At 38.2% G+C, this 27999-nt stretch overlaps 1 protein-coding gene across 1 annotated transcript; it reads left to right on the top strand.

The window, feature by feature from the left end:
• The first annotated feature begins 214 nt into the window (after positions 1 to 214).
• On the top strand, positions 215 to 15700 carry LOC124790105 (programmed cell death protein 2-like). Its single transcript, XM_047257678.1, has 4 exons — positions 215 to 350; positions 669 to 829; positions 5114 to 5914; positions 14833 to 15700. The coding sequence occupies exons 1-4, from the start codon at positions 243 to 245 to the stop codon at positions 15113 to 15115; spliced, it is 1353 nt and encodes a 450-aa protein (XP_047113634.1). The 5' UTR covers positions 215 to 242; the 3' UTR covers positions 15116 to 15700.
• The last annotated feature ends 12299 nt before the right edge of the window (positions 15701 to 27999 follow it).

The following is a 27999-nucleotide window of genomic DNA, read 5'->3' as shown; positions in this document are numbered from 1 at the left end:
GATTGGAACTTGTGTCATGTAAATATACCACATTTGCAGCGATTTGTTGCTTGCGCAGGCATGTGTGCAGATATTTGCGCAGACCGATTCTTGCGGGTGGTTAGGCCTTCAGATTGTTAGTGTAAAATATTGACAAAGAGTGTAGCATTTTGTAACGACTGACATATCTGTAGTGATCAGTCTTTGACCTTGCAGACGGAATTTGTGTTTGTTTTGTACTGAATATTTTATGTTGCAGGAAAATGGCCAGGAAAGGTGGTAGGGTTTTATTGGGTTTCGAAGATGAGATAATCACAGAAAAACACAAGTCTTTTGTTAATTTTACAACAAATAAAATCGGTGGTAAACCGGTGCGTACCATCTTAATAAGTTCTGAAATTATTTTTAATTAATACATACGTTGTAGGCTGGTGGTAATGAGATATTTAAGTACTGCAGTGATACGCAGTACTTGTCAAATGTGTTTTTTGAATATTATTTATGTTGTATATCATTGCGCAGTTTTGTTTTTTCTCATAACTGTCAAATAATCAGTTGCTTTAATGACCCTGGCACTTTGTCTCTCTGAATCTCCAGTGGAATTAACTCTCAAAGAATCAGTTACTTTAATGGCAGTGTCTCTTGTCTCTGTGAATCTTGAGTGAAATTATAATTTGTTTTACTTTAAGGATTGGCCATGCGATGGAATTCCGACTCCGTCGTGTCAGTTGTGCGGTCTCGTACTTCCACTGATCGTACAGATTTATGCTCCCCTCGAAAATTCTCCGTACCACAGAACTTTATATATTTTTGGTTGCATAAATCCAAACTGCTGGAATCAAAGCGAAAGGTGAGATATTTGTTATAGATCTACATTAGGTCATAATAGACATATTGACTTCCAGGATTTCTGGTGGCTGGTAGATTTCCAAAGACTGGTGAACATGGGCGAGAAATAAGCCGAACTTACACCGTAATTTGCATTCTCAGCGTATGCGTGTCAAGTTTTGTTTTTACTTATGTCGCCTATATAAAGAGTCATTTTTCTTTTTATCGTTTTAAAGTACGCTTCTGATGAGAGTGTATAGAATACATTACTTCAAAAAGCAGAAAATATTGTATTTTTGCTGAAGATTACATTGAGGTTGTGATTTTTTGTGTTGTGGTAGTGTGAAAGGGACTTCTCTGTTGACAGACTCACTCTGTTGACATAGTCAATGTTGCATTTTCTGATTTTGTATATGGGAGTAATATCGTTTGAGTGGATATGATTTCTGCAAATATTTGTGAATATTGCAACACCGTGAAGGATAGATACACTTGACTGAAATGCCCTCTGTACTAAAATTTGGCGCTCAACAATACACAAGTGTTTGGGATACATTATCATATGGTACTTGATGTCAGACTTCGAAATTTCTGTGCCAATCAAAACCTCTGAATGTTGTGAAATGAAAACAGAAATTTTTTTAAAATGTATTCCAAGGCACTTTCAGTCCACTTCAGCAGTGATTGCTGGAGAGCAGTAGTGTAAAAGTTGTTGTTGAGCAAAATTCCAAGCATATTTCATGTACTTTTCAGTCAGGCAAATGTGCAGACCAGGGGACCAACAGTACCTGTTGTTCACTACATCCATTGTGGAGGGACATTTGGTTGTTTGAAGAAAGACTTTAAACTTTCTTAACTCCTGTGGCCAGTCACGGCTCACCTTGAATGTGGCATGTGGAGTCGTCCAAAAATGAGGCAATCTCTCTTGCTCTTAACTCTCCCTGGTATTGCTATTCAGTTTACCCTCATTATAAATAAGTTGTAAGTACATTCTGTAACTGGTGACATCTCAAACTACCACACTAGATGTTTCTTCTTCTGTCACTTGAAAATGTAATGTACAGATTTTGGTCAGCATGATGGCAATTAACACAATGTGATCACGATTCTAAGACAGATTCATTTGGGACTTCAGAAACACTAAAAGTTCATCACTCAGCTTGCCAGTTATCATGCCCTGTGCCCATTGCAGTCTGAGAGGTTTGTGGTTTAGTGTCAACAGAATCTGATGCAATTGTATGTCTGTTACTAATCTCACCTGCAACATACTATTGATACAGACAAGTTCACATCAGTGTTATATTCCATTGTTAAGCTAACATTAATGATGTAGCTGTATGGCCTTTACAAACTTGTGGACAAGGCTGCAGTTATGCTGTATACTGGGCACATTGTACAGTCCAGGAGCCTCATCTGTATATACTGGTTCCACGAGAAGATAGCAGGAAGCTCTATATGAACCAGAGTGGCATGGTGTGACAATCAAAATTTTCAGTATTAATGAAAATCACAGTACCGCACATTGATTTTGAACTGTGATATCACAAACCCACACATAAATCCAAAACTCTTTATTGACAATTTCATTTGAGCTATATAGCTCAAATGAAGCCCACAATACCAGCAACTCCCACATACCTTCAACACATTGAACTCTAATTTGAGGTGAGGATGCCACCAAACCATAACTATCACAAGTAAGTAATCTCTAAACCTAATGAGGCCACATCCCATGACATCCTCCAATATAAACTAATAAATGTGAAGTTCAACTACCAACTGAAAATGGTAAAAAAAAAACTACTTCAACAAAAATTTCAATACTCATATCTCAAAGAAAATTATATACATAAACAAACACACTACATTTCTTACATGTAAAGACCAAAAAACCGTAAGAACATACTTGTCACTCAGTCAGCTAACAGATTAAAACACACACACACACACACACACACACACACAAATAACCATTATTTAAGGCCCACACCTCCCTAACCATAACTGCCCCCCCCCCCCTCCCCTCCTCCTCCCACCAGCCAACCGATACCCATTCCCAACCAGTACCCACATAAAAACATACATACAAAAATATTAAATTCAAACAAAACGCATTAACACAAGTGTAATTTTGTCCCCCTTGCCCTAAAAAGAAAAAGGGGGGGGGGGGGGCACACTCCATTCCACAATGCCCCAATCCACATTAAACAATACCTTCCCTCTCACATGTTTAACTGCCTACCTTCGAAATGTACATTTTCCCCACAAGCTTCAAGAGACGTTGAAATACCGTTTTCCAGCACTTTCTTTCATCAGCAATACTCATCGAGATGAAACAGGAATAGAATAGCACCTCTTCTCCATCTCTGTAACAGACTTCACAGTCCCCAATAACCCACTATGGTACTGGCACAGGCTCCCGTTGCATAATCTTTAACCTCTATGCTATGGTTCACTGTTAAATGTCAAAAGCTCATAGTACCCAGATCCGTGTGTGAAGAAAAAGTATCTGAAACAATAGTGAAATGCTGTTCTATATGTTCTTTTATTGAACCAACCTAAACCCATTTTGTACACTTCCCCACCACTCTAAAACCACATCAGGATACCTTCACCACCCCCCCCCCCCCCCCCCCCCCCCACACACACACACACACACACACACACACACACACACACACACACACACACACACACACACACGTTTTCCCCACAGGTCGATCACCCCTCCCATACTTAGTCTTTCCAAAGTGTGACTCATCAGTTTCTGCAGTGACCCCACCCCCCTCCTCCAGACCCCTCATAAAGATCACCCTATACTCTATAAACTGTGAAGGAATCTCATGAAAAATGGAAACCAATCTCAGTTGTGCCTACCCCTGAAGCTCATCTCATGTGAACAAAACCAGACAGACAAATGAAAACACCAGTAATAAGTTAGCAGAACAGTATTTCTTACGGCCAGACTAGATTTCTTGAACCAGAAACCCAATCCCCAATAGACCTCTAAACGTTACCATGATGATGCTACCACATGTAGCGGTCCCAGGTTCAAGAAGCAGCAACTTTCTTGAATTTTGTCAGTTGGCTGCACTGATGAAAACTCTTGCTGTCCGGTGAAGCCAGATAACATGGAAATTTTATAGTCGCAGCCATATTCTTGTCCATAGCCGCCACTACTAAATGACTTGAATTTAGTCATAAGATCCATGAAGAACACACACAATTAAATTCCGCAGATGAGCAAATTTCAAATGCCAAACTAACAGCTCAAAAACCGAAAACTAATTCATTGCCAGTAACTAACAAGATTAAAATAACTTATGGACAAGTGAACGACTACCACCTTTGAAAACGCCAATAAATCCAATGTCACACTAACGTCACTCACAAACAGATTATAAACACAATCATCCTACACTACAGTGTACCACTGCTTACTCCAACATGTGCTCTGCAAACAAATATCCATTACAGAGATGCCACAGCACAATGACGCAACACAACAAAGTTAAATTGGGCCAAAGGCACAACTTTTGGTTGACCCAAAATTTGTAGGGTCTGTTGTTCATCTTTTGAACTAGTCATTAATGATGCAGGGGCAATGACAATTTAGTTTCACAGTTCCTCTTCATTTGACAATCATTCAAATGTGACATTGAAATTTCCAGTCACTCGAAAAGGGTGCTTTTTGGTGTATGTGCACTTCATCTCTCTGTAATTTTCAGTTCTACACATCCATCAAGTTTGAGTTTATTTTGATCATTCTTGCCTGTGTTGCAATTTTCATAAAATTTGGTGTACATAGTTCTACTGCAAATTAAGAGTTGTGGATTAGATGTGTGCATAACAATATAGGCCTTAGATTCCCTTTTGAATGTCCTCTTAGATAGTAGTTAGCAAGGAGTAGTGAAGGTGAAAGGGAGCGAGCGGGCTTAACAACCCTTTGAGTTACAAAGTGTAATATTTCAGAACTTTACAATGTAAAGCATAACGTAGCCAAGGAAGAAGACACATGGTGAGAAGTTCATTAGTTGACTAGATGATTGGAAGAAAATATTCTATCATATTCTCTTCATGGAGATTGCTTGAATACTTAGTCTGTAATAATTTTTGTTGTATAATTGTTATTGGGTGTCATAGTGTATTCTTACCACACATAACATAGCACAAACTGGCTGGACAGTTTTATGTTCTCTAAAGAGAGCTCTTTCATTTTTGTGTTTGAAGAGAATGACATATATTGTAGAATAAGTCTCATTCCCACAATGTATTGCCCCGTAACTTCTATTTCTTATGTATGCAGCTGGATCTGTGTGCGTAGCCAAACAGTTGATACTGCTTCTGATCCTGGTGTTGCCTCACCAGCAGTCACTGTCAATACTGGAACTACTACTGACTGGTGCCAAGAGGCTGATGATTGGGATGATGACAACAATGTTAACAACAATGAAGAAAATGGTAATGTAATAGCTTGCATAAAAAATGTGGAGAGCTGTGAACATGTGTCAGATGATGATAATGAAATGGAAGATAATCAGTGTGACCTGAGAATGCAGCTTGGGAATCTGAACCTCGATGAAAGGAATGCCAATTGTGGAGAACTGAAGGGCGGAGCAGGAATTCAGGAAGGAGGAGCTGTTGGATGTCTCATTTCTCCAGCAGCTACAGCAGAGATAGAAGGAGATGAAGGTGAAGTGGTCAGCATCGATACACCAACAGCCCCTCAACATGACCTTATAGCATTGCTTCAAGAAACAGCACCTTTGCCAGCAGTTCTCAGAAACTCAAGTGAAGCAAGTGGACAACGAATGCCATCATCCTGTTCACTTGAATTTGCTCCCTACTTCATAAGTGTTGATGAGGAGAATTTGGGTGGTTCGCCATCAATTACTCCTCTTTCAGAACATGTCCGAGAATTGTTGCAAGAGTATCAGCAAAATAGTGAGGAAGGTTCATTTAGTCCAGAGCAAGAAAAAATGGTTTCCATGGGTCAAGGTGACCAGTTAACACAAGAAAAATATGAAAAAAGTATTCCAGCCCATGGCGATAAAATGTTCCATCAGTTCCTGCTTCGCATACAGCGTAATCCAGGTCAGATTATAAGGTAAGTTTTATTTGCTAAATGGCAAGAAATATAAAATGTCTCTTTGAAATTAGTCATTTTTAAGACTACAGATAAGTAAGCATTTTATCAACAGTCACTAGCCTGTTGCAATCCATATTTATCAGTTCTTACATGCCATCAAACTTTTTTTATAAAGCATGTACACAGTGGGTTCACATGTGGAGAAGTTACAGAAGTTTTGATAGAGGCATTGTGAAACTGGAAGTGGGGGGGGGGGGGGAGGTAGTGGGAACGTAAACACTACTGGTTTTGCGAGAGAAAAGGTCAAGTTTGGCACTTCAACCTGATGGGTGCAGAGGGGCCACCATTCCTCTAGCGCTGTGGACACAATACTATCTTCAGTGAGTATTTTAAGACAAGGTGTGGTCAATTCTACAGTAGAGTGTTGATTATCCAAACTAATTGGGGGACATGGTGTTCAGAAAACAGGTTTATTTGGATAATCGAACTGTATACTTTTATTTACTAATTTACCCATTAAAAATTAAGTATATTTATAATAATGTTAATCTCTTTTATTATTACAAAGTCAAGTACAGTAAGAATGTGTGTAGTACTGCCTAGTATACAAAAAATATGTAATACATATGCATTTTGCATGTACAGTGTGTATGTATAGGAATAATTTAAAAAAAGAAAATCTAAGTATGGTCAGTCCAAGCAAGCCTACCAGCTTTCAAGCAGGTAAGTCATGCACTTTTTTTGGGCAGATATCTGATAGTGGTCACTTTTATCTTGAGCTTCAAACCATCGGAAGACATTATGTGAACAAGTAAATGCTTCAGAAGCAGCCAGAATATTGTCACCTTCATTTTCTGGACCACTAGTTGATGAGATGCTGGCTGCTTCAGCTTTATCAGTCACAAGGTTTACAATTTCAATATCCTGCAAGATTTAGTGCCCTGTATCTGCATCATCAGCACTCATCTGTCTTGAGTGTCATGGCAATTGAGGTCTTTTTGCATATTGAACATTTTGGACACACCATTCTGTTCATTATTTTAAATTAGAATTTGAGGACTTCCCGCCATACCCAAAATTTTATTCCAGCCTTTTTTTCAAATTCTGTTCTTTACACTATCCCATGCTGGTCTGATCATGTAGGACACATTTTCCAAATCAGTATTTTTATTTCTTGACAGACTTCATTCTGCTTCCACTTCTCTTTCTGACAATAACTTACATAAGAGTTCTTTTCTGTAAAACTGTTTGAAAGTCTCTATAACGTCTTGATCCAAGAGCTGTAATAATGAGGTTGTGCTAGATGAGAGGAATATCATTTTCGCCGGCCGGTGTGGCCGTGCGGTTAAAGGCGCTTCAGTCTGGAACCGCGTGACCGCTACGGTCGCAGGTTCGAATCCTGCCTCGGGCATGGATGTGTGTGATGTCCTTAGGTTAGTTAGGTTTAAGTAGTTCTAAGTTCTAGGGGACTTATGACCACACATGTTGAGTCCCATAGTGCTCAGAGCCATTTGAACCATTTTTGAATATCACTTTCATGAATGTGTCCTTTTCGATTAAGATCTCAAGAGATGGATGAGTTGGTGTGTTGTCAAGGAGCAGTCATGTTTTCTCTCTTTTGCCATTTTTTAACTGATGAGCTTCACAATTTGTCAGATGCCTACTCAACCATGTCTATCAACTCTGTTCCACGACCAACAGCTCAGACTGTTTGCACATTGGCCGGAACTGGGTAGACCAGCTGGAATTCGACTCAATACTCTACTGAGGGACATCAAACAGCCTCCTTTAGTCTGTGTTTCTAGAGCTTCCTCTCAACACCTTGTGGTCTGTACCCTATCCTGTGATATGGATGGACCTCTTTTGTGGCCCCTAGGAGGATGCTGATCCCAACTTTCTCCAACACCTGTTTTGTTTGATCCTCCACAGTTATTCTAATTACGTATGCATTTACATGGACAGATTGAAAGTCAGCACCAGGGTTGGTTATGTTTTTGCACGTGCAAGGGGACATGAGAAGCACACTCTGCTGAGTGCCTGCGGTGTATATACTGCAGAGTTGGTTGCCATATCTCAGGCTTTGTGGTACGTTAAGTCCCTGACCACAACAAACTTTCTGATTTGTAGCGATTCCACGAGTTGCTTAAAAGTCATATCCCTGTGCTATGCCAAAAAATCATTTGGTCACCAACTTCCAAGACTTCTTGACCTCTGCACCTCTGGAAAGACAGTGACTGTCATCTAGACACTGAGCCACATAGGCATTCCAGGAATTGAACTTGTCAACCTTCTAGCTAAAGACACAACTGCAGACTTCACAATACTGGGCACTGAGTTATGATTACAACTTTGATGCAATACTGTGAGGGTCTGGGAATTGGAATGACAGGCTACTACCACCCAAAACAAGTTGAGGGCAATTAAAAGGTCCATTACGGTTTGGCATACATTTTTCCAGGCCTCTTGGAGACACACCAATGAGCTCCTTCTGCATTGGGAGGATCATCATCCTGCAGCTGCGGAGTCTACTGACTGTAGCACGTGTTCTTGTTGAGTGCATCCTGCTTGTTGGTCTGCAGCATGCTCTCAGCTTTCCTACCTAACTACCTCAGATGCTTGCATATGATGACACAACCACTACGAAAATATTGCATTTCCTAAGGGGGGGGAGGGGAGATTTTGCTCTAAACTATAATACTCCTCTACTTTCAGTGTTAGGGGTGGTTGTGAGGGGAAGAGCCTCCCCCTGCAGCAGGTACCCCACATGCAGCCCACAGTTTACCCTCCTACCTTGTTGTGCCTTGCAACACTCTTGCGCAAGATGCTGCCTGAGTTATCTCTGTTTACTTTTACCTATCATGTTACTACTACTGTCACACTCTTTATCAAACTCTTTGACTTGCTTATATAGTTGGAGCAGCCAAGTCCCCCTTGTTTTGCTTTTTACCTTTTTACATGTTTCTCTCATGAAATGGTGGGACTAATGACCCAGTAGTTTGGTGACTTTAAACACATAATCATCATCATAATGAATCCTGCCTCTCCCATCTTACACTACCATCCAACCATGATACCCCCACCTCTCACCTAACATGACCTGGTCACATTCCAGGAGTTCCTTACCTCCAACTTGGGCTTACCATCCTTCCCCAAGTCCCTTCCTAAGAACACCAACATTTCAGAAGAAGAAAGGACAGCCATACGCAATCTCAAAAAAGGTCCTGACCTTATCATCCTACCTGCAAAGGTTCCACCACTGTCGTTATGAATCACAGTGACTGCCTGGTGGAAGGCCTCTGCCAGTTATCTGACAATGGGTCATCTAGAGGAAACCTTCCTAGCATCCAAAAACCCCAAACCCCTGGTCCTGTTCAGGTTCATTGATGATATCGACATGATATGGACCCAGGGCTAGGACACCCTTACCGCCCTTACCACCATTCCTTCACAACCTCAACACGTTCCTCACATTCACTTCACTTTGTCCTCCGCAACCCAGCATGGCACCTTCCTGGGTGTTGACCACCTCTTCTCTGAAGGCCTCAGCAACACCTCTGCCCACATATAATCTGCCAACCACTTACGGTACCTACATTCTGACAGCTGTCATCCATTCCACACCAAAATAATCCCTCCCATAAAGCTTGGCCACCTGGGAACAGCATGCCCAGTAACGAGAAGTCACTTGCCCAGTACACTGAAGATCTCATGAAGGCCTTCACAGACACACTATTCCCAAGACCTAGTCCGACAGATTTCCTGTGCCATATCCCCCACCCCAGTACTCCCATTACTGCCACGAACCAGCTGCAAAGGAGTGCCCCTTCATCACCCAATACCACCATAAACAGAAACAACTGGAGCTTCCCACCTCTCCTGAAGAGGGTGTTCTGTCACCCAACTTCCACATCATCCGTGTCCATCCTCATGCCACTCGCAATCCCAGCCCCTTGCCAAGGGGATCATATCACTGTGGAAGACCCAGGTGAAAGACTTTCCCAATTCACCTACCAACTCAACCCTCCCCCACCCACCCACCCACCCACCCACCCACCACCACCACCACTTCCTATTCCAGTCCTGTCACTTGCTTATCCTGTCTCATCTGCGGCAGGGCAACCTTTGAAAGCTGCCATGTTATATACCAGCTCTTCTGCCTTCATTGATTAGCTTTCATATTGGTATGACTAACAACCAGCTATCCATTAGGATGAATGGCCTCCATCATACTGTGTCCAAGAGCAAATTGTATTACCCTGTGGCACAACCTGCAGCTGTATCTAACATACTTGATTTCAATGAGTGCTTCACAACCTGGACTATTTTTGTCCTCCCCTCCACCACCAGCTTTTCCGCACTGCGCAGATGGGTGTTACTGTTATAACACATTCTCCATGTCTGAAATCATCCTCAACTCAACTTATGGCAACCTGCTATCACACCCTCCACCCAACTGTTTCTACCCCCTCTTTCCTGTCAGCTCCTCACAATGCACCTCCCCTCACCCTCATTGTGCACTGCTTTCTGCCAGCACAAGTACCAGTCTTCTACCCTCTTCTACTCCCCCATTTTCTCCTCTCCCATTTTCTCCTCTCCCCTCCTCTCCCTCCTCTATAGCCTACCAACACTGTCTCTGCAGTCCTTACCTACTGCCTCTAGTCCCTGCATGCTCTGCCACACACCGCCAAATCCTCTGTCCCCCATCTGTACCGTGATATCCCTTCCCCGCCACTCCCATTCAGTGTGTTTCTGTTGCAGTCTGGCCAGAGTGGTTGGAGGTAGCTGTTGTGTGACAACTGCTTGCTTGTGTGAATGTGTGTGCATTTCTCTTTTCTGAAGAAGGCCTTGGGTGAAAGCTTATATGTAACAGTCTTTTTGTCATGCATGTCTGCAACTCCACATGCCATCTTTACAGTGAGTAGCAATCTATACTTTTCATAATATTTATTACTTTAAATATTGCTTGATAAATATGAATTCTTTTGTCTTCCCCCATTAAACCAACTATACAGGAATCCCAAGCACTCAAGCACTACTCATAAATAGGCTGCCACTGTTGCTTACATGCAACTGTTTGCTTTAAGTCTACCGACAAATCAGAAATTAAATTTCAACCGAGCCAAGAATACTCTGAGTTTATTGCATTTCACATCTTTTTTTGTGGAAAACAACATTTAAAGAAGAAGGCAAGAGAATACTGTTTCAAATAGGATCATGCCCAGAATTGGTTGTAATTTGTTCATAGATGATTATTTTTCCAGTGGAATACAATGAAAGTGTGGTCACATTCCTCTGTTAACGATAGGTTAGGCAGTCCACTTAATAAGGTTCTGTGGATTCTATTTATTTTTAGAGCAATCCTTTTAGTGAAAACAAGACAAAAAAGTTACTAGATCATGTTACCCTCTTCTAGATCAGTTCCTTGCATTGTACTCATGTGTTAATTGTGGTGATCAGAGGTTGGAGATTGCCACCAGTCTTGGAAAGGTTCTGGTAGTGAAATTGTTGCTAGACTGTAAAGGTAGGCATGCGATCTGATCAATCTGCTAATTGAATTTTGATACCACTTTATGTAGTCTTAGCTCTACAGTTGTTTGTAACTTGTGTTCAGTGATATGCCTCATTGTGAGCAAGTTTTAATCATAATTTTGTTCTGTATTGTATGTACGACTACCGCCACCACAACCACATTGGAAGCAGTTACTATCCATCTACATAAAGACACTGACTGTCTTTGATACAGTTGCTACATTCCACCAACTGGCTCCCATAACAAATTAGTAAGGTCACCCATGTTGCCACACTTTTAGTGAATTGCACAGAGAAGTAAGTAATATACTGTTCAGCATTATCACAAACAGTCTTCACTGTAATAACAAGCAAGAATCATAGTGCACTTGGTCTGTGTTACCAACTCCCAAACATTTTGCACTTTGGAATATAGGTGTTTTCATAAATCTTATAATCAAATATGACTGGCATTGTAGGTATTAGGTCTGCAGTCACTGGTTTTGAAGCATAGTGAGATCAAGAGGTTGTACTTCACATGTGAAGTTACTGTTTCTACTTGGAAAAACATGTTGCACAAATTCTTTTCATGGTTTGTCAAACAATGAATGTAAGTGTGTAGCCCTGTTAACATAGCTGTTGTCATCCACGACATAATCATGAAGATCTGGAAGAAAGAGCAACACCTGAACACAAAAATGTTGACATTAACTTCCTGGTTCATGTTCATAGTAACCTGAATGAATGGGCCTAAACCAGGGTATGAAAAAACACCACAAAAGCCTCACAGAGCCACCTGCAGTGTAAACCACACACTGCAGATTAAATGCCTCATTGGGCCATTAGTACACTTGATCGCTGCATCATTTGGAGACTTCCAAAATTGTGATCCATTGGAGCACATTACATGCCTCTAGTCAATTACTACAAGGTGGGCCTAGTAAAAGGGGCTTGGAGAACAGAGTTCGAGGATACAAAGAAACGTAGCAGAGGACTGGAAATACAGTACTAACCTCACTATAGCAGATGTTGAAAGTGACCACTATTCATCTCTTGGCACTTTTTGTCTCTGGTCAGCAAGTTGCTGAAGGCAGATCGAAACTGGGCTGGAATTGCTTCAAACTTATCCAAAATGTTCTACTGCAATTCTTGAAGACTATGAGGGTTATTGTGATACACCTTAGGCTTCAGGAATCCCCACACAAAGTAATTGCACACTGACAGATCATGTAACGTGGGTGGCCAGCTAGGGCCATGACCTTTGCTAACGACTGTCAGGCATGAAGATTGTGTAAATGTGCTCCAAGGTTCGGCTGTCTGTAAGGGCAGTTGCTCCATCCTGTTGAAAGTAACTGTAGATCTTTTACTCCTGTGTTAATGCTGCCACAAATGGTTTCAAAATGTTGGCAACATAATGTGCCGAAGTCAGTGTGCAATGAAAGAAGATGGGAACAATAATGTGCTGTGCAGACACTGCACACCAAACCCAACCTTATGATCATGTCATGGTGTTTTGTGGAAGTTATACGGATTCTCTGCTGCCCAGAGCCTGTGATTCTGTGAGCTGACATAACCATTCAGGTGAAACTGGGCTTCTTGCGACATAAAGAACAAATCCATATCCAAGCCATTCATTATCTCAGTGAACAGCCACTCACAAAACTGGAGGTGCTGAGGAGCTTCTGCTAGTTTTAATGCGTGAACAACAGACACTCAGTACGGATGTATGTGTAGGTGCAGGTAGAGTATTCATCCACATGATCGACTGGATACTCCGGTCTCTTGTGAGATGTGTTGGGTTGATTTTGTGGGACTCTGAAGGGTATTTTCTGCTGAACTACAGTCACATTTTCTGACGTGTGGGCACATTTTTGAATGTTTTTTGACTTTTTCAAAACAGATCTTGTCTGACGCCATTTTCAGACTAAGGATTGTGTGGCACTCTTTGCTGGCACTTTGACAACATTAAACTTCTCAGCAACAACTGACCGCACTGTTTCCATGACTGTTGTCACGTTACTTTCCACACTGAACACCCGTTGCTCCACTGTGAGTACCATCATCCCCTCTGCACTACACCACTCATGCTGACAAAGCCGCTACTGTGCTCTGAACCAGTGTGGAAATCACATGGCGGGTGTACATGTGATGGTTGTGGTTACATGCATACATTCATGTCCAATCGCCTCCACTCATCTGGACCACTTTTATTTGCCCCCACAGTGTATCTTATTTGTTGGTTTGGCCATCGAAAACTTGCAGCTTTATGTGCTGCAGCGAGCAATGGCATTTTGCGAAGTACCTAACTCCAAATGCCCATTGCATGCAAAATCCTTAACAATTGTTCGTTTGGAAACTGATTTAGATGGATGTACATTCACTGGTAACAGAAATTATCATAGTTTCTAAACCAATTATCACTGACAAGGTGTGGCATTTGTCTCCAGTCTCTGTCAGTTATGTACATGTTACATGCTTGTGAATGGTACACAATTCCATATAGACAAGTTGCACAGTCTGCGTTGATACACTACCAAATTGGGCAACTTCTTTCACTGTGTGTTTATGTACCTGTCTAAACAGGGTAGCTCCATTCAGCCATTGTATCAGGTCTTCAAGTCCACCCATTTTACTGCACACCTCCAATACAACCAACTGGCACCCCCCCCCCCTCCCCCCCCCCCCCCCCAATTAACTACCATGACTTGCATAAGAGGTGGAGGGTTACATAATTGCCAGGTACACCCAATTGTACAGCATTCCAAAGGAACCAGTGCACATTTTTAAGGATGATGAAACATTTTGTCTGATGAGCTTATAAAACTTGATAAACAGTGAAGAAGAATGGATGTTTAAATGTTTTTTTTACTCTTAGAACTGTAGTAGTATTAAAGATTCAACCAACACTCAGAGCTGTGCCCAGTGAATACTATGGTATTGTGCAGTCACATCCTAGTGTTGTTTGTACTGGAGTGCTGATTGTCCAAAATTACTGCTGATTGAGTATTTGAGTTCCAAGGAGCCAATTGTGGGTATAGAATTCCACAGACAAGAGTGAGACCTGCATGACCTGTGGTGCTCGTAATAATAATTTTCCTTCGCAGAAGAAATCTACTTTACATTTGACAACAAGTCCGTTCTTTCCATTGCCCAGAGGTTCTTTTTATTAGCTAATGTGGCACAATTAAAATCCACAACTTTAATTTCAAGGGACACAGTTCAGCTCAAGAGCTACCAGTCATGGATGTTGCTTCCCACACTCTGTGTAAACATGGAGGACAGCTCGGATGGTTTCTTACACGAAGCCATCATGACACTCTTATTAAAGAGATAAAGTCCTCAGTTTTAATCATATAGAAACAGTTAAATATTAATTACTGTGGAAATTACAATTTTATAGCTAATTTTATATTTTTTTAAAATTACAGGTATTGCCGAGAAGGTGGTGGGCCATTATTGCTGCAGCCAGTGAATGAATCACCAGCAAGGTGTTCACATTGTCTTGGTGATATGATGTTTGAGCTGCAGCTGCTACCTACACTGATTCCTCGACTACGTTTAACAGTAGCTTGTTCAGGAGAGGGTGTGTCTTCAAGTTCCCATGTAGAATATGGAACTGTGCTTATATTTACGTGTCGTCGCAGTTGCTGGTCTGCTGGAGACTCATTCCGTAATGAGCGCATCATTGTTCAGTCTGAAAATGTCATTTAGGAAAACAGATTTAGCACTGTATAGTTTTGACAGGCATTCTTTTGTCTTTACACTTTGAGAGGTGAGGAACACCTTTGCCAGACAGTGTTTTCCAGTCCTTCTCAATGAACCTAGTCTTACATAATAACTCTTTATCCATTATTTGTCATTGGGTGTAATCTGTTGCCATATGAAGCTGACTTTACTCTTTCTTTTTTTTCCTAGATAAGTGATATCATGATTTTTAATGTCCAGTAAAGTTTTCAGAAACAGTGGCTCATATACTCTCTGAAGATGCAGCTGGGAGAGTAAGGGCAAAGTGGAGCATGTCAGTGCAAGAGCCTGATGTTGAGGTCTCAGACTGGAAGGTAGAAACAGAGATAATACAGACACAAATATTGGTAAAAAGTATGTGCTACTACCTTTTAATAGTTGGATGGGGTGGTTAAAAGTGTATATTTCTGGATGTGACTTGTTTTATCATATCCATATACTGTATTTGTTTTAAAGGATCTGTCAGCACACAAATTTTTACCTGTGCTCTGGTTTTTTCAATCCAAGTGAACTCTAAATCTAGCACACTTCAGCCTTTTGATTAGCTTGTTCACTCACAAAAAGTACTGTTTTAAAATGACATTATTATTGAAGTTTTTCCATAATAAATGCATTATTGAATGTGTTACCACGACTTAAAATTAGATGAAGTATCCAAAATAGTGTCTTTATTGCTGTTTGCTTGTAGTATGTCCCATTTCTTCTTCTTCTTCTTCTTTTGTAATCTGTAGATTCCAGATTTGTAAATTTCAGGATACTTGTATAATTAATGTATTATTACTATTTATAGTACAGTGTTACGGATTCTAATTATTGTCAAAATGAGATTTTGTTTATGTTGTTGTGTTTGCTTGAAAGGTCATTTTAAAAAGAATGAAGAACTGGACATTCATGCGATTTTGCCATTATGTGAGCTGTGTGTGAAATTTTTTTAACCAGCAAATAGCAATAAATGTACTGTAGTTTAATACATAATTAGTTTATTCATCTGTTTCAACAGTTCTGGCACTGACTCACTTGTCCAGCTGCATGTAAAATTCTTTTCAAGAAATAGAACAAGATTTCATGAGAGGTTTTTTCTTTAGAATTTTTTTCTCAGGTGGATTAATAATGTTTAAACATATAGGTATTTCATTCTGCAACATATTCATGTATTAGTAATGATCAACAGAAGTCAGTTTATATTTATAAAGCTTAAAATTCGTTAGGAAAGAAAAAAAATGTATATTTAGACTTGCTAGAGTACCTGTTCTCCATTTTATTGAATGGTAGCTAGAATTTAATGTTTTACTGACTGAATGGGTGGATTTTTGTCTGATGTCAATCCCTCCACATAATTGAAGGGTTTAAGAAAGTTTGTAAATAAATTGTAAAAGTGTTCATTGTATTATCTTGAGGATAATAGACTCGAAAAGCTACCTGAAGGAAGAAATCAGTAATGCACCAAACTTGAATGAACAATTTCAAGTGCTGCACTGATGGACATTGGGAACTTAAGTGCATTAGAAAAATAATGATTTTAATGCACAAAATTTTTCCACGAGCTTCAGAATGATCCTTGAGGACTTGTCAAATATTGCTTGACAACTATAAAAGTGCTCAACCTGTTGTAACTATACTGTGATGTATAATAAACATCTAGGGAGCGTAAGAAACACGTCTAGTAAAAAAAAGCCTAGATCGTACTGCAAAAGGATCATTGTGGGAGGAGCTATATTGATAAGTTATGAATTTTATGTATGTAACTATAATATACTAGAAAAGTAGAAGGCCCTTTGGCACATGAAAGTGATAGTGAAATTGGTAATTTATGAAAGTATACCAGAAAATATTATTATATAGCAGAAACAATAATATTTATCTTTTTAATTTAAATAATAATAACCTGTAATCAGACATTGTTGCTCATATTGAAAGTTGTTGGATACAGAATTCTAACATTTCGTTTCCATTGCTCTGATACATTTTACCAATACATTAGTTTTAATAGGACTTGTTTGACATTATGTGTTGGCATCTTATTTTAGTTGCAGCACAGATGTTAGACTTTTGCTTTTGTGTGGAACTAATCATTCCAGTTTTTATAGGTATGCACAATCACATGAAGATTAGATATTTTTAACAATTTCGTGTGTGGATGGGTGGGGAGGGGCAGGGAGGAGGAGTTAAATAGTTTCTCTTTTAAACCCCACTACTCAAATTTCTTTTATAGTTGTTGATATGAAATACTATCATTACTCTCTGTTTCGTACACTTTGACACAATTAGTAGATATCTGGAGCTCTTTTAAAGAAAAGACATTACAATTTGTTTGAACATATCTAAAACAAGATTTTATTTCTTGGTAGTTATGGAATTTTTATGATCATTGCATAGATCATTGTTGATGTGGTATGAGAGATGTTACCATAATTGTTTTTCTTTATCAGAAGTGGAAAATAAAAATTTAAAGACCGCAACATTTTTCATGTTTAGTAAATACAATGCTCTTCACAGTGATACTGATCATCACAGCGTTTGTTTCACAGTTTGGCTTCCTTTTCTATGTCGTACTACTAAGCTTTACTTTCAGTGCCATATAACATTTATAAGTAGAAATCTGTTATCCAGGAAACTAATTTAACTGTTTTTGTAAATTCAGTGCTTGTGATAGTAGTCTTCTGTCTTGCTTCAGCAAATGTCAGTCACTACTCCTGATGCAGTAAATGAAAAGGTCTAGATTTAAAAGGGGAGTATCTGTAAGTTTTCTTTAAATAAAATCTTAGTGTAAAATTTAAATTTGTGTGACAGTACTGACTGAATCAAGTCTTTTGTATGACAGCTGGCATACTCGCAGTTTCTCACGTATATTTATTGATAACATGCTGATGAAATTTGTCACCGGTAAGCAGCAAGAATGAGATATTACTTTGCAGATCAGATCTATATTTTATTCTTTTAAAGCATTTCAAAGTTATGCAATAAGTTGTCAAATATCATACTTACCACCCACTTTGTGACTTAATAGTAGAAGTTAGATAGTTGTTAACATAGTATTTAACGTGGTGAGTGGTAGCAAGAAAAGTTAAGATTGTGGTGAGGTTAATTTAACACTAAGAATTGGAGACTGTAAGTGACTGCAGGACAAAAAGTATAAATAACATAGATTTTTAAAATAAACACTCCAAATAACATATGAAAATGAAACTAAAATTTTTATTTGGGTTTAAATGCGTGTGTTTGCTAATGATTGAAACACTAGTAATCAAGCAGTCCTAGAAGGAAAATAAAAATATGAAATGATTGGAAATAGGAGTCTTAAGACATTACAACTAAAATTACAGAACATGCAGTACACATTGTTGAACTAATAGTGGTATGGATGTGTGTAGCTCCTACATATTTTTGTTGTGCGCCCTGAAACACTAATCATCATCATCCTACATATTTTGTCTCAGATGCTCAACTTGTATAATTTAAAATGTCACACCTTCGCCTTAAATAATGTCTCGTAATCTACATTTATGATTTCCTACTTGATGAGTCTGTTTGTTACTGCTCTGTATCTCAATTTTACTCTGCACATTAGCAGTCGTTTGTAATTCACAACTGATTTATGTCCACAACATCCAGTACTGTTTCTTTCATGGTTGATGAAGTTTAGTGAATTTCATTTTTAGTTCCATTTAGTCCTTGTCAAGTCCAGTTTTGTTTTCTTTTACAGTAATGTGTTAAGGACAAACATATTCATCTTCTCAACAAATTCTCCAAGACCATGACCTGTGTCAGTTCTAGTATCATCCCCAAAGTTGCTGACTGAAGAATCATTTTTTAAATTTTTATGTTCTTCTTACATACGCTCTAATTTGAATTCTATTTGGTCTTCATTTTTACTGCACTTCTGACAACCATATGATATCCTATTTAATATCATTTACTTTTCTTCCAGCTATCTTCAGTTCCTAAAGTTGTGCTATTTATTGTTCGTAATATACAGTGAAAAATCTGTTAACAGCCAAAAAATAGCTATCATTAAAAACTTTTTTATGTTGAGAATTATGTAGATGTTGGAGAACAGCTTTCAGTCTTTGTAGTTCAAAGCGGTTTTTTTGAAGGGGAACTAACCCAGAATCATCACCTAAAACCATTTTTTATGGCCTGAGTATGTTGACTAACTGAGAAAATATTATTTCCTCAGGGGGAGAACAACATATTCATATACTAATACAATATAACAGCAAGGTTTAGTGGCTATCAGTAGTAACTTTAAACAGATAATATGCATTACTGTAGTAGTGTACTCCTAACTGAAAAAAAAAAAAAAAAAAAAAGGTGGCACAATGATTACCACATTGTTGTTGTTGTCTTCAGTCCAGAGACTGCTTTGATGCAGTTCTCCATGCTACTCTATCCCGTGCAATCCTTTTCATTCCGAATAACTACTGCAACCTACATCATTCTGAATCTGCTTAGTGTATTCATCTCTTGGTCTCCCTCTACGATTTTTACTCTCCACGCTTCCCTCCAATACTAAATTGGCGGTCCCTTGATGCCTCGGAACATTTCCTACCAACCGATCCTGTCTTCTAGTCATGTTGTGCCACAAATTCGGCTTCTCCCCAATTCTATTCAATACCTCCTCATTAGTTACGTGATCTACCCATCTGATCTTCAGCATTCTTCTTTATCACCACATTTCGAAAACTTCTATTCTCTTCTTGTGTAAGCTATTTATCGTCCATGTTTCACTTCCATACATGGCTACACACCATACAAATACTTTCAGAACAGACTTCCTGACACTTAAATCTATACTCATTGTTAACAAATTTATCTTCTTCAGAAACACTTTCTTTGGCATTGCCAGTCTGCATTTTATATCTTATCATCATTTAACCATACAGTAAAGCTGCGTGCCCTCAGGAAACATAATGGCTGTGGTTTCCCCTTGCTTTCAGCTGTTCGCAGTACCAGCACAGCAAAGCCAGTTTGGTTGATGTTACAAGGTACTGCAAAGGCTGCTGCCCCTCTTCAGAAACCACACGTTTGTCTGACCTCTCAACAGATGCCTCTCCGTTGTGTTTGCACCTATGGTATGGCTATCTGTGTGCTGAAGCATGCAAGCCTCCCCATCATTGGCATGGTTCATTACCACACTGGTCTCAAATTTGAGAGGAAGATGGTTCAAGTCCCCAACTAGCCATCCATTTTTAGGTTTCTCATGATTTCTGTAAATTGTTTAAGGCAAATCTTGGGATGGTTCCTTTGAAAGGGCATGGCTGATTTTCTTCCGCCTCCTTCCCTAAGCTTGTGCTCAGTCTCTAATGAACTCATTATTGATGGAATGTTAAACCCTAACCTTTCTTTATACTAACTCTCTAATGCATTTCTCCCATAAATAGACAATTTCCTTTCTTCTTTCCTTATCCTTGTAGTTCATTGCTCTCTTTAGAATGTTACATACTCCGGAATCTTAGAATTGGTGATACTGAATTGTTATATTTAAGTCCTGTACTCGTGTCGTACAACGTCATTTTGTGCTAGCTAAAATTTTTGCATGTTTGTTCTGTTCTGTACCATGATTTTAATTTCAGTGAAGATGAACTATTTTATTATCCACACAAATAATACATTCTTTTGTTTTGGAGTTACTTTTTCTTTGCATCATGTTCTGTACTGATAATATCTTTTGTTTTCTCTGAATTACTTATCAGTATTTTGGTAACCCATAACAACAGGTGAAAAACACTGCTATAATTTTTCAAATCTGTTAATTAAAAGCAATGCTAAAAATGTTGTTAGCATGTCGTATTTATGTAATTATGCAAACTGAGTACTGAACATACTTAAAAAAATTAATACCTGTGATAAAATTGGATTGTTTGACATAGTTTAGTCTGTAACTCTCTTTGGTAAATCTTACCTCTGTTCCAATGTAAAGCTTGTTAATCAATGCATTTTGTAAGAGACAGACATATTATTTATTTGTAAAGGATAAAGGGTAAAACAAATGGTTTATAATATTCTGATCAAAGTCTATGTTAAAAATTATTATTAATAAATTGTTTACATTTCATGCTCTGTTGATTAAATGTTAATGTAAGTTTGAGAGATGAACTTACAGACATTTCCCTTTCTTGAAGTAGTTGTAACTAGGTAACAGACAATGAATATGCTGTTTAATTTTAAATTGTAAAGAAATAAAAGGAAAAGTAAGTTTTGTTCCAGTTTACTGTTGTACATGAGAATGTAAATGATTCACACTTTGTCCAATACTCCCCCCAAAATGTAACATGATGTATTGTAGTTTGTTTTAGGTATTTTTCTTATTTTACTTAATACCTGTTGTGTTTCAGTGATTTAAGGGACCATTTACTTTGTTTCGTTTGCATCCAGGCGTACAATGATCTCCAAAGTATTTTATTGTTTTGTGTAAGTAAATTGCCTGATGTACATTGTTGTATTTGTTTTGTGAAATCATTTCTAGTCACTATGTTCCATGCATATTTATTTTTTGATAATATTTCCATTTTATGTTTATATATAAAAAATATTGTACAGAACATTTAATTGTGAATTTCAGTGCAATAAATTACTTCATGATCCATATCTACCCTACTTATAATTGTAATTAAATCCTCTTCAACAGAAATTGCATACTGAGTAATTTGTCATACTCTGATCACCATAAAACATAACACTCCCATATTTTAGTACGTGATTTATAAGTGTGAATCATGTGTTTATTAGAGTTCAATTGTGATAACTTTAGCCAGTGTGTCCTATTCCATTCACATATAGATTGAGAGAAAAGGTACTGTCTACATGTACTAATATGTACTCTAATCTGTCATCTTATTCTCATGGTGCCACTGTCGATAATCTAAAAGAGATTAATACCAGTACTTTAAATTTATCTGACCGTATTCTGCAAGAACAGTGGTGCCTTTTTTCCAGACATTTCTCTTTAAGTTCCCTGAGAATTTCTGTCATATGGGCTTTACTGACCTGTTTTATCAGCATGCCTTTGCATTCCTTTGATATCTGGTTTCACGCCTACTCCAAAGGCTGGAGAAGTGTTCCCTAGTATATTGTCCTAGCATCTTGTATGCAGCAACAGAAAAGACTGCAGAGGTGGCTTTAATCTTGAAGGCACTCAAATATGCAGCAGCAATGTAAAAGAATAGTACCATAGTAATTTTCAGACTCTTGTACAGCCTTAAGACTAGGCACCATGCTTACATGTGGAGTATTTTTGAGAATTGGGAAGATGTCTTGAAATTAGTAGAAAGAAGGCAATTCTTATATGGGTTGAAGAATATTGTATTCTTCAAGGTAATGAGGAGTAAGACCAACTAACACAGTGAGTGGTGTATGAAGGGCAAGAACATGATAAAATGCCAACATTCCATTTTGTCACACTTAAACAAAAACTCAGTGAGTCATAAGAAGAATGGTAAATATAAAATCTAGATAAATGACAGATTTGTAGGTAAGTGGAACTAGAGAACCTGTGATAGTAGTGTTGCTCAATAACAAGATTTTGCAGAAAACAGTATTGTTTTTTGTGCAAAGTAACCTAATGACTTTAATTCAGACCAGTTGTAAGGTTCAAAATAAGACTGTGGTGGTATTTAAGATAAGTTTCACTTTAGCAGGGAGTTTAAGTGGCATGGAATGGGAGCTATTAATTAATAAACCACATTCTTACAAGGTTACATGCACGGGGAACTATTAATTTGTGAGTTACAAAAATTGCTAACAAGGGATGGATAATAAGCATTTATTGAATGCTAATGGCATGGAACGCCACAAAAATGCTGATACTATGTCCACAATTCCTAATAAATAAAGGCTGCTGTTACTGTTCCTGAAAGCAAATATCATATGTTAAACCTGCAATTTTTTGGGGGGTTATATGACAGTATTGCCTGTTTCAACTAGCAAAAACAATATTTGATGTACCAAATACAATGCTTCCAAGTGTTGATAAATATATTTTATTTCATGCGTAACTGACATAAGGATTGTTTCGCTATCCTGGAGTTTGGAATATTATTACAAGGGAGACAGGGAAACCTAGAGTATAGGATGATGGCATCACCATTAAAGTGAATGGAAACTTGATAAACAACAAGCCAGAAGTCAAAAACATTTTGAATAATCATTTTTTAAATGTTGTAGAGAAAATAGGATCTAAATGTTCATCATAAGAAGCAAGGCAGTTAATGGAAGAGGCCTTAGCCACACCATTTGATACAATTGAAATTCCACCCACCTCTCCTGCTGAAATTAGGAAGATGATAAACCCTCTCAAGAATAAAAGCTCACATGGAATTGATGGCATTTCCAGCAGGATAATAAAAGCTTGTTCCCAAGAAATAAGTGGGATTCTTAGCTACATATGTAATAGCTCTCTGAAGCAGGGTATGTTCCCAGATAGACGGAAGTATGCCATTGTTAAACCACTGCATAAAAAAGGAGATACGTCTGATGTCAACAACTACTGCTCAATCTCTCTTCTGACTGCCTTATCCAAAATTTTTGAAAAAAGTAATGTATTGTAGAGTGGCTTCACACCTCTGTAAAAATAAAGTTTTAACAAAATGTCAGTTTGGTTTCCAAAAGAGTTTTTCAACAGAATATGCTATATATACTTTCACTAATGAAATATTAAATGCTCTGAGTAACCGGAAGTCACCGGTTGGGATTTTTTGTGATCTATCAAAGGCTTTTGATTGTGTAAATCATGGAATACTTCTAGATAAGCTCAAGTACTGTGGTATGAATGGGACAGTGCTCCAGTGGTTTAAATCATACCTAACTGGAAGAGTGCAGAAAGTTGAAATAAGCAGTTCACCTAATACGCAAAAAACTGGTGATTTCTCAAACTGGGGAACAATCAAGAATGGGGTGCCGCAAGGTTCGGTCTTGGGTCCTCTGTTGTTCTTAATATATATTAATGACTTGCCATTCTATATTCACAAAGGTGCAAAGCTGGTACTTTTTGCTGATGATACAGGTATAGCTATCACACCCAACAGACAAGAATTAACTGGTGAAATTGTAAACGATGTTTTTCAGAAAATCATTAAGTGGTTCTCTGCAAATGGGCTCTCATTAAACTTTGACAAAACATATTATATACAGTTCCACACAGTAAATGGAATGACACCATTGATAAATATAGACTTCGATCGGAAATCAGTAGCTAAGGTAGAATATTCAAAATTTCTAGGTGTATGCATTGATGAGGGGTTGAACTGGAAAAAACACACTGAGGATCTGCTGAAACTTTTGAGTTCAGCTACTTATGCTATTAGGGTCATTGCAAATTTTGGCGATAAACATCTGAGTAAATTAGCTCACCATGCCTATTTTCATTCTCTGCTTTCCTATGGCATCATATTCTGGGGCAACTCATCATTGAGTAAAAGAGTGTTCATTGCACAAAATCGTGTAATCAGAATAATTGCTGGAGCTCATCCAAGATCATACTGCAGACACTTATTTAAAGAGCTAGAGATCTTCACTGTAGCCTCACAATATATATATTCACTTATGAAATTTGTTATTAACAATCCGAACGAATTCAAAAGTAATAGCAGTGTACACGGCTACAACACAAGGAGAAAGGATGATCTTCACTACTCAAGATTAAATCTAACTTTGGTTCAGAAGGGGGTAAATTATGCTGCCACGAAAGTCTTTGGTCACTTACTTAATAGCATGAAAAGTCTGACGTATAGCCATATAGCATTTAAAAGGAAATTAAAAGAATTTCTTAATGGCAACTCCTTCTACTCATTAGATGAATTTTTGGATATAATAAGTGGGTAATTTCCCTAAACCCCCCCCCCGCAAAAAAAAAAAAGTTAAGTGTCGTGTAATACTTTGTGTAATGTAATATCTTGTATAGACACCTTTTATTAACCTGATACGTTCCGCACCATTACGAAGTGTCGTATTCATGATCTATGGAACAAGTACTAATCTAATCTATCACCATTTGTAACAGGGTGAACATCACTACAGACATTAATAATGGGATAAAATCTTGGAGAGTTGATGAATCAGTTGAACAATGAGAAAATTTTTAGGCTGGTATTCTGAAGTATTCTGTAAAACATCTGAAGGGTGTGGTTTAAATTCAAATGAATGAAATGTACTAATGGGTATACCTTTTGATTTAATATTGCAGACTATTGTGTACCTCTTGTGCATAACAGATAAAATGAATTGATTGATTGATACGGTTTTAGTGTAACACAACTTGTAATATCTGGACCACTAAACTAGTTTGCCAGTGATCTTATTAGTTCGATGAGTTTTAGGAAATTAGAAAAGGTAAGATACGGAACTCATTATGGGCAAGGTCAAGTTTATTTCACCCAATAAAGAGAAATACATTGTAATGTTAAATGTTGCTGTTTCACATGAGGTAGGTTGGAGTCACCAAATGAGAATACAGCAACACCCATTGCCAGTTGAAAAAAGTTTCTTTTTATGGCATTAAGTACTGAACTTTTAATTTTTTTTGGAGCAGGATGGAAGTGATTGAATCTGAATGTATTTACAATTCTATTCATCATGCAGGTTCTTCCTGATTTGTGCTATTTCCCTTGAACAATTTCCAGACACAAACTTATTCATTCTAAAGTGCAAGTGCCAGAACCAGTACATGCCCTCCATGACCTAGTCCAATAAACACTGGATGCAGGTTCTATCACAAGACAGATTATCCATTATTACATATTTTACTGGACAAAAATATCTATTATTATTATTATTATTATTATTATTATTATTATTAGAAGGTCCTTATGAGGCCTTTTGCTCCATGACTTATATAAATATGCCTTGGTGTCTTACTGGATGGTAGTGGCCATCTCAGTAAGAATGAAGTGTCATATGCTCTACTGTCCCTCGGTGCCACACTTTCTCCAGCAAAGAAATCCACGCACTGTCCAGTTACGGAAATAAGCAAAATATCAATCCCAGGGATACGTATTATAACGTGTTTCCTTAAACGTGGAGATGTTTATACAAAGTAGAATGTATTCAAAGCCAAGAAGGACCTGTTGCCTACAGTGACGTTTCTTCAAGAATATCTGAATGAAAGGTTGGTTAGTGAGAAAACATCTGTGTGCAAGTAATGGGAATGCTCTGTTTACTGCTAAATCAACTTCAGAGTATGTCTGAGCATTTGATATATTTGTGCAAGATCCAAATGCAATTTTGTGTTACCATGATGTACCGATCACCTGAATATGGCTATAGAGACTAAATTATTTCATTGTGTGAGATACATAGACTTGTCTATCAATTACAGCAGACTAAAAGAAAAATGTCACTTAACAGTTTTGTGCATGTGTGGACATCAGTTCAGATAAGTTATTAACTGAACAAACTTCAGTTAGTTACTTCTTAATAACATTTGTTGCTGATAATGAGTCAGCTGAAATGTGATTTGCACAATACGTCACATAAGAATAAATTGTGTGTTAGGTTTTTATTCAGACCTGTTTGTAGTGTCATGAAAAAAAGATGGCTTATCAATTGCTTTACAAGGCCCATAATCTGTTCCACTGCTCTAAGAACTGCATAGCCCACTGATTTATTCTGAGAGAAAGGTGCTAACCAGGGACTTCACATTTCTGAAGTAGTGTAAGTTCTCATTTTTTAAATAGTGTTGGGGGTGCAGATTCCATTAAATGCCAGAACAATCATCTCGGGATTGCATGTGCAGGATGATGGATTACCTACTACAGATTAGGGGAGTTTTCAATGCAGCTGACAAAAATATTGTCTCTATTAAGATCAAAATTGAGTGTGATACTGAAGTTGTCTGGTTGTGTAAAACAGGTGTAGGTGAAACTAAGGTTTTTACTGGCCACCTGATTCCACTGTGGCAGTTCTAGAGTTATCCAAAGAAAGTCAATAGCACAAAAATAATAAGATTGTGCTATACTAGCTGGAGGTGACCTGCCGAGTATAGACTGGGATGTCTAGGGATTCATTGCAGGGGGTACAGACAGACAGTTATGTGAAATACTTTTGAACATATTTTCTGAATACTGTCTTGAGCAGCTAGCTCGGAAGTCCACACACACTGGAAATTTCCTAGACCTTGAAACTACAAACAGGCCTTATCAACAATGTCAATATATCAATCAAGAAGGCTAGTTAGAGCATATAAGCAGTTATTAACAGCTTACTTGGACAGTGAATTGGCATCACTTAGTACCAGTAAGGCCAATGTAGAGGAATTATGGGCAAAGTCTAAGCTGATTGTACATCGTGGACTAGTGTGTTATGTGCCTAGTAAGTGGACAAAGGATGGAAAAGACCCACCGTGGTATAATATCAAAATTCATAATATGCTGAGGAAGTGGAGGCTGTTGCACTCTAAGTTCAAAAGGGAATGCACAAATGACGACAAGTGAAGGTTAGTATAGATTCATGCATTTATGAAAAGATCTATGCACGAAGCATACAACCACCACCACCATTATCACACCTTAAAAGTGGGTCTAAGGCCTCCATTCAGTCCCTTGTCAACCAATTTGGTGTGGCAGTTGAAGATAGGAAAACGAAAGCCCAAATTTTAAATTTCACATTCAAGAAATCGTTCACGCAGGAGAACTGTACAAACATACCATCATTTGACTGTTGGACAGACTCCTGTATGGACAACATAGAAATAAACATACCTGGCATTGAGAAACAAATCAAAGATTTGAAAAGAAATGAATCACCAGCTCTGGATGGAATCCCAGTTCGATTTTACAAAGAGTCCTCTACGGCATTGCCCACTTACCTAGCTTGCCTTTATTGTGAAAGCCCCAAGCAATGGAAAAAAAGTGCTGGTG

This window comes from Schistocerca piceifrons, chromosome 1, assembly GCF_021461385.2.
Source record: "Schistocerca piceifrons isolate TAMUIC-IGC-003096 chromosome 1, iqSchPice1.1, whole genome shotgun sequence".
Lineage (NCBI taxonomy): Eukaryota > Metazoa > Arthropoda > Insecta > Orthoptera > Acrididae > Schistocerca > Schistocerca piceifrons.
This window is presented reverse-complemented; position numbering and strand designations above follow the sequence as displayed.

Excerpts from the sequence above, each read along its gene's own strand:
- LOC124790105 (XM_047257678.1), top strand. The coding sequence starts at position 243 with ATGGCCAGGAAAGGTGGTAGGGTTTTATTGGGTTTCGAAGATGAGATA. Across the intron at positions 351-668 it reads ATAAAATCGGTGGTAAACCG|GATTGGCCATGCGATGGAAT; the intron begins GTGCGTACCATC and ends TTTTACTTTAAG. Across the intron at positions 830-5,113 it reads TGCTGGAATCAAAGCGAAAG|CTGGATCTGTGTGCGTAGCC; the intron begins GTGAGATATTTG and ends TTATGTATGCAG.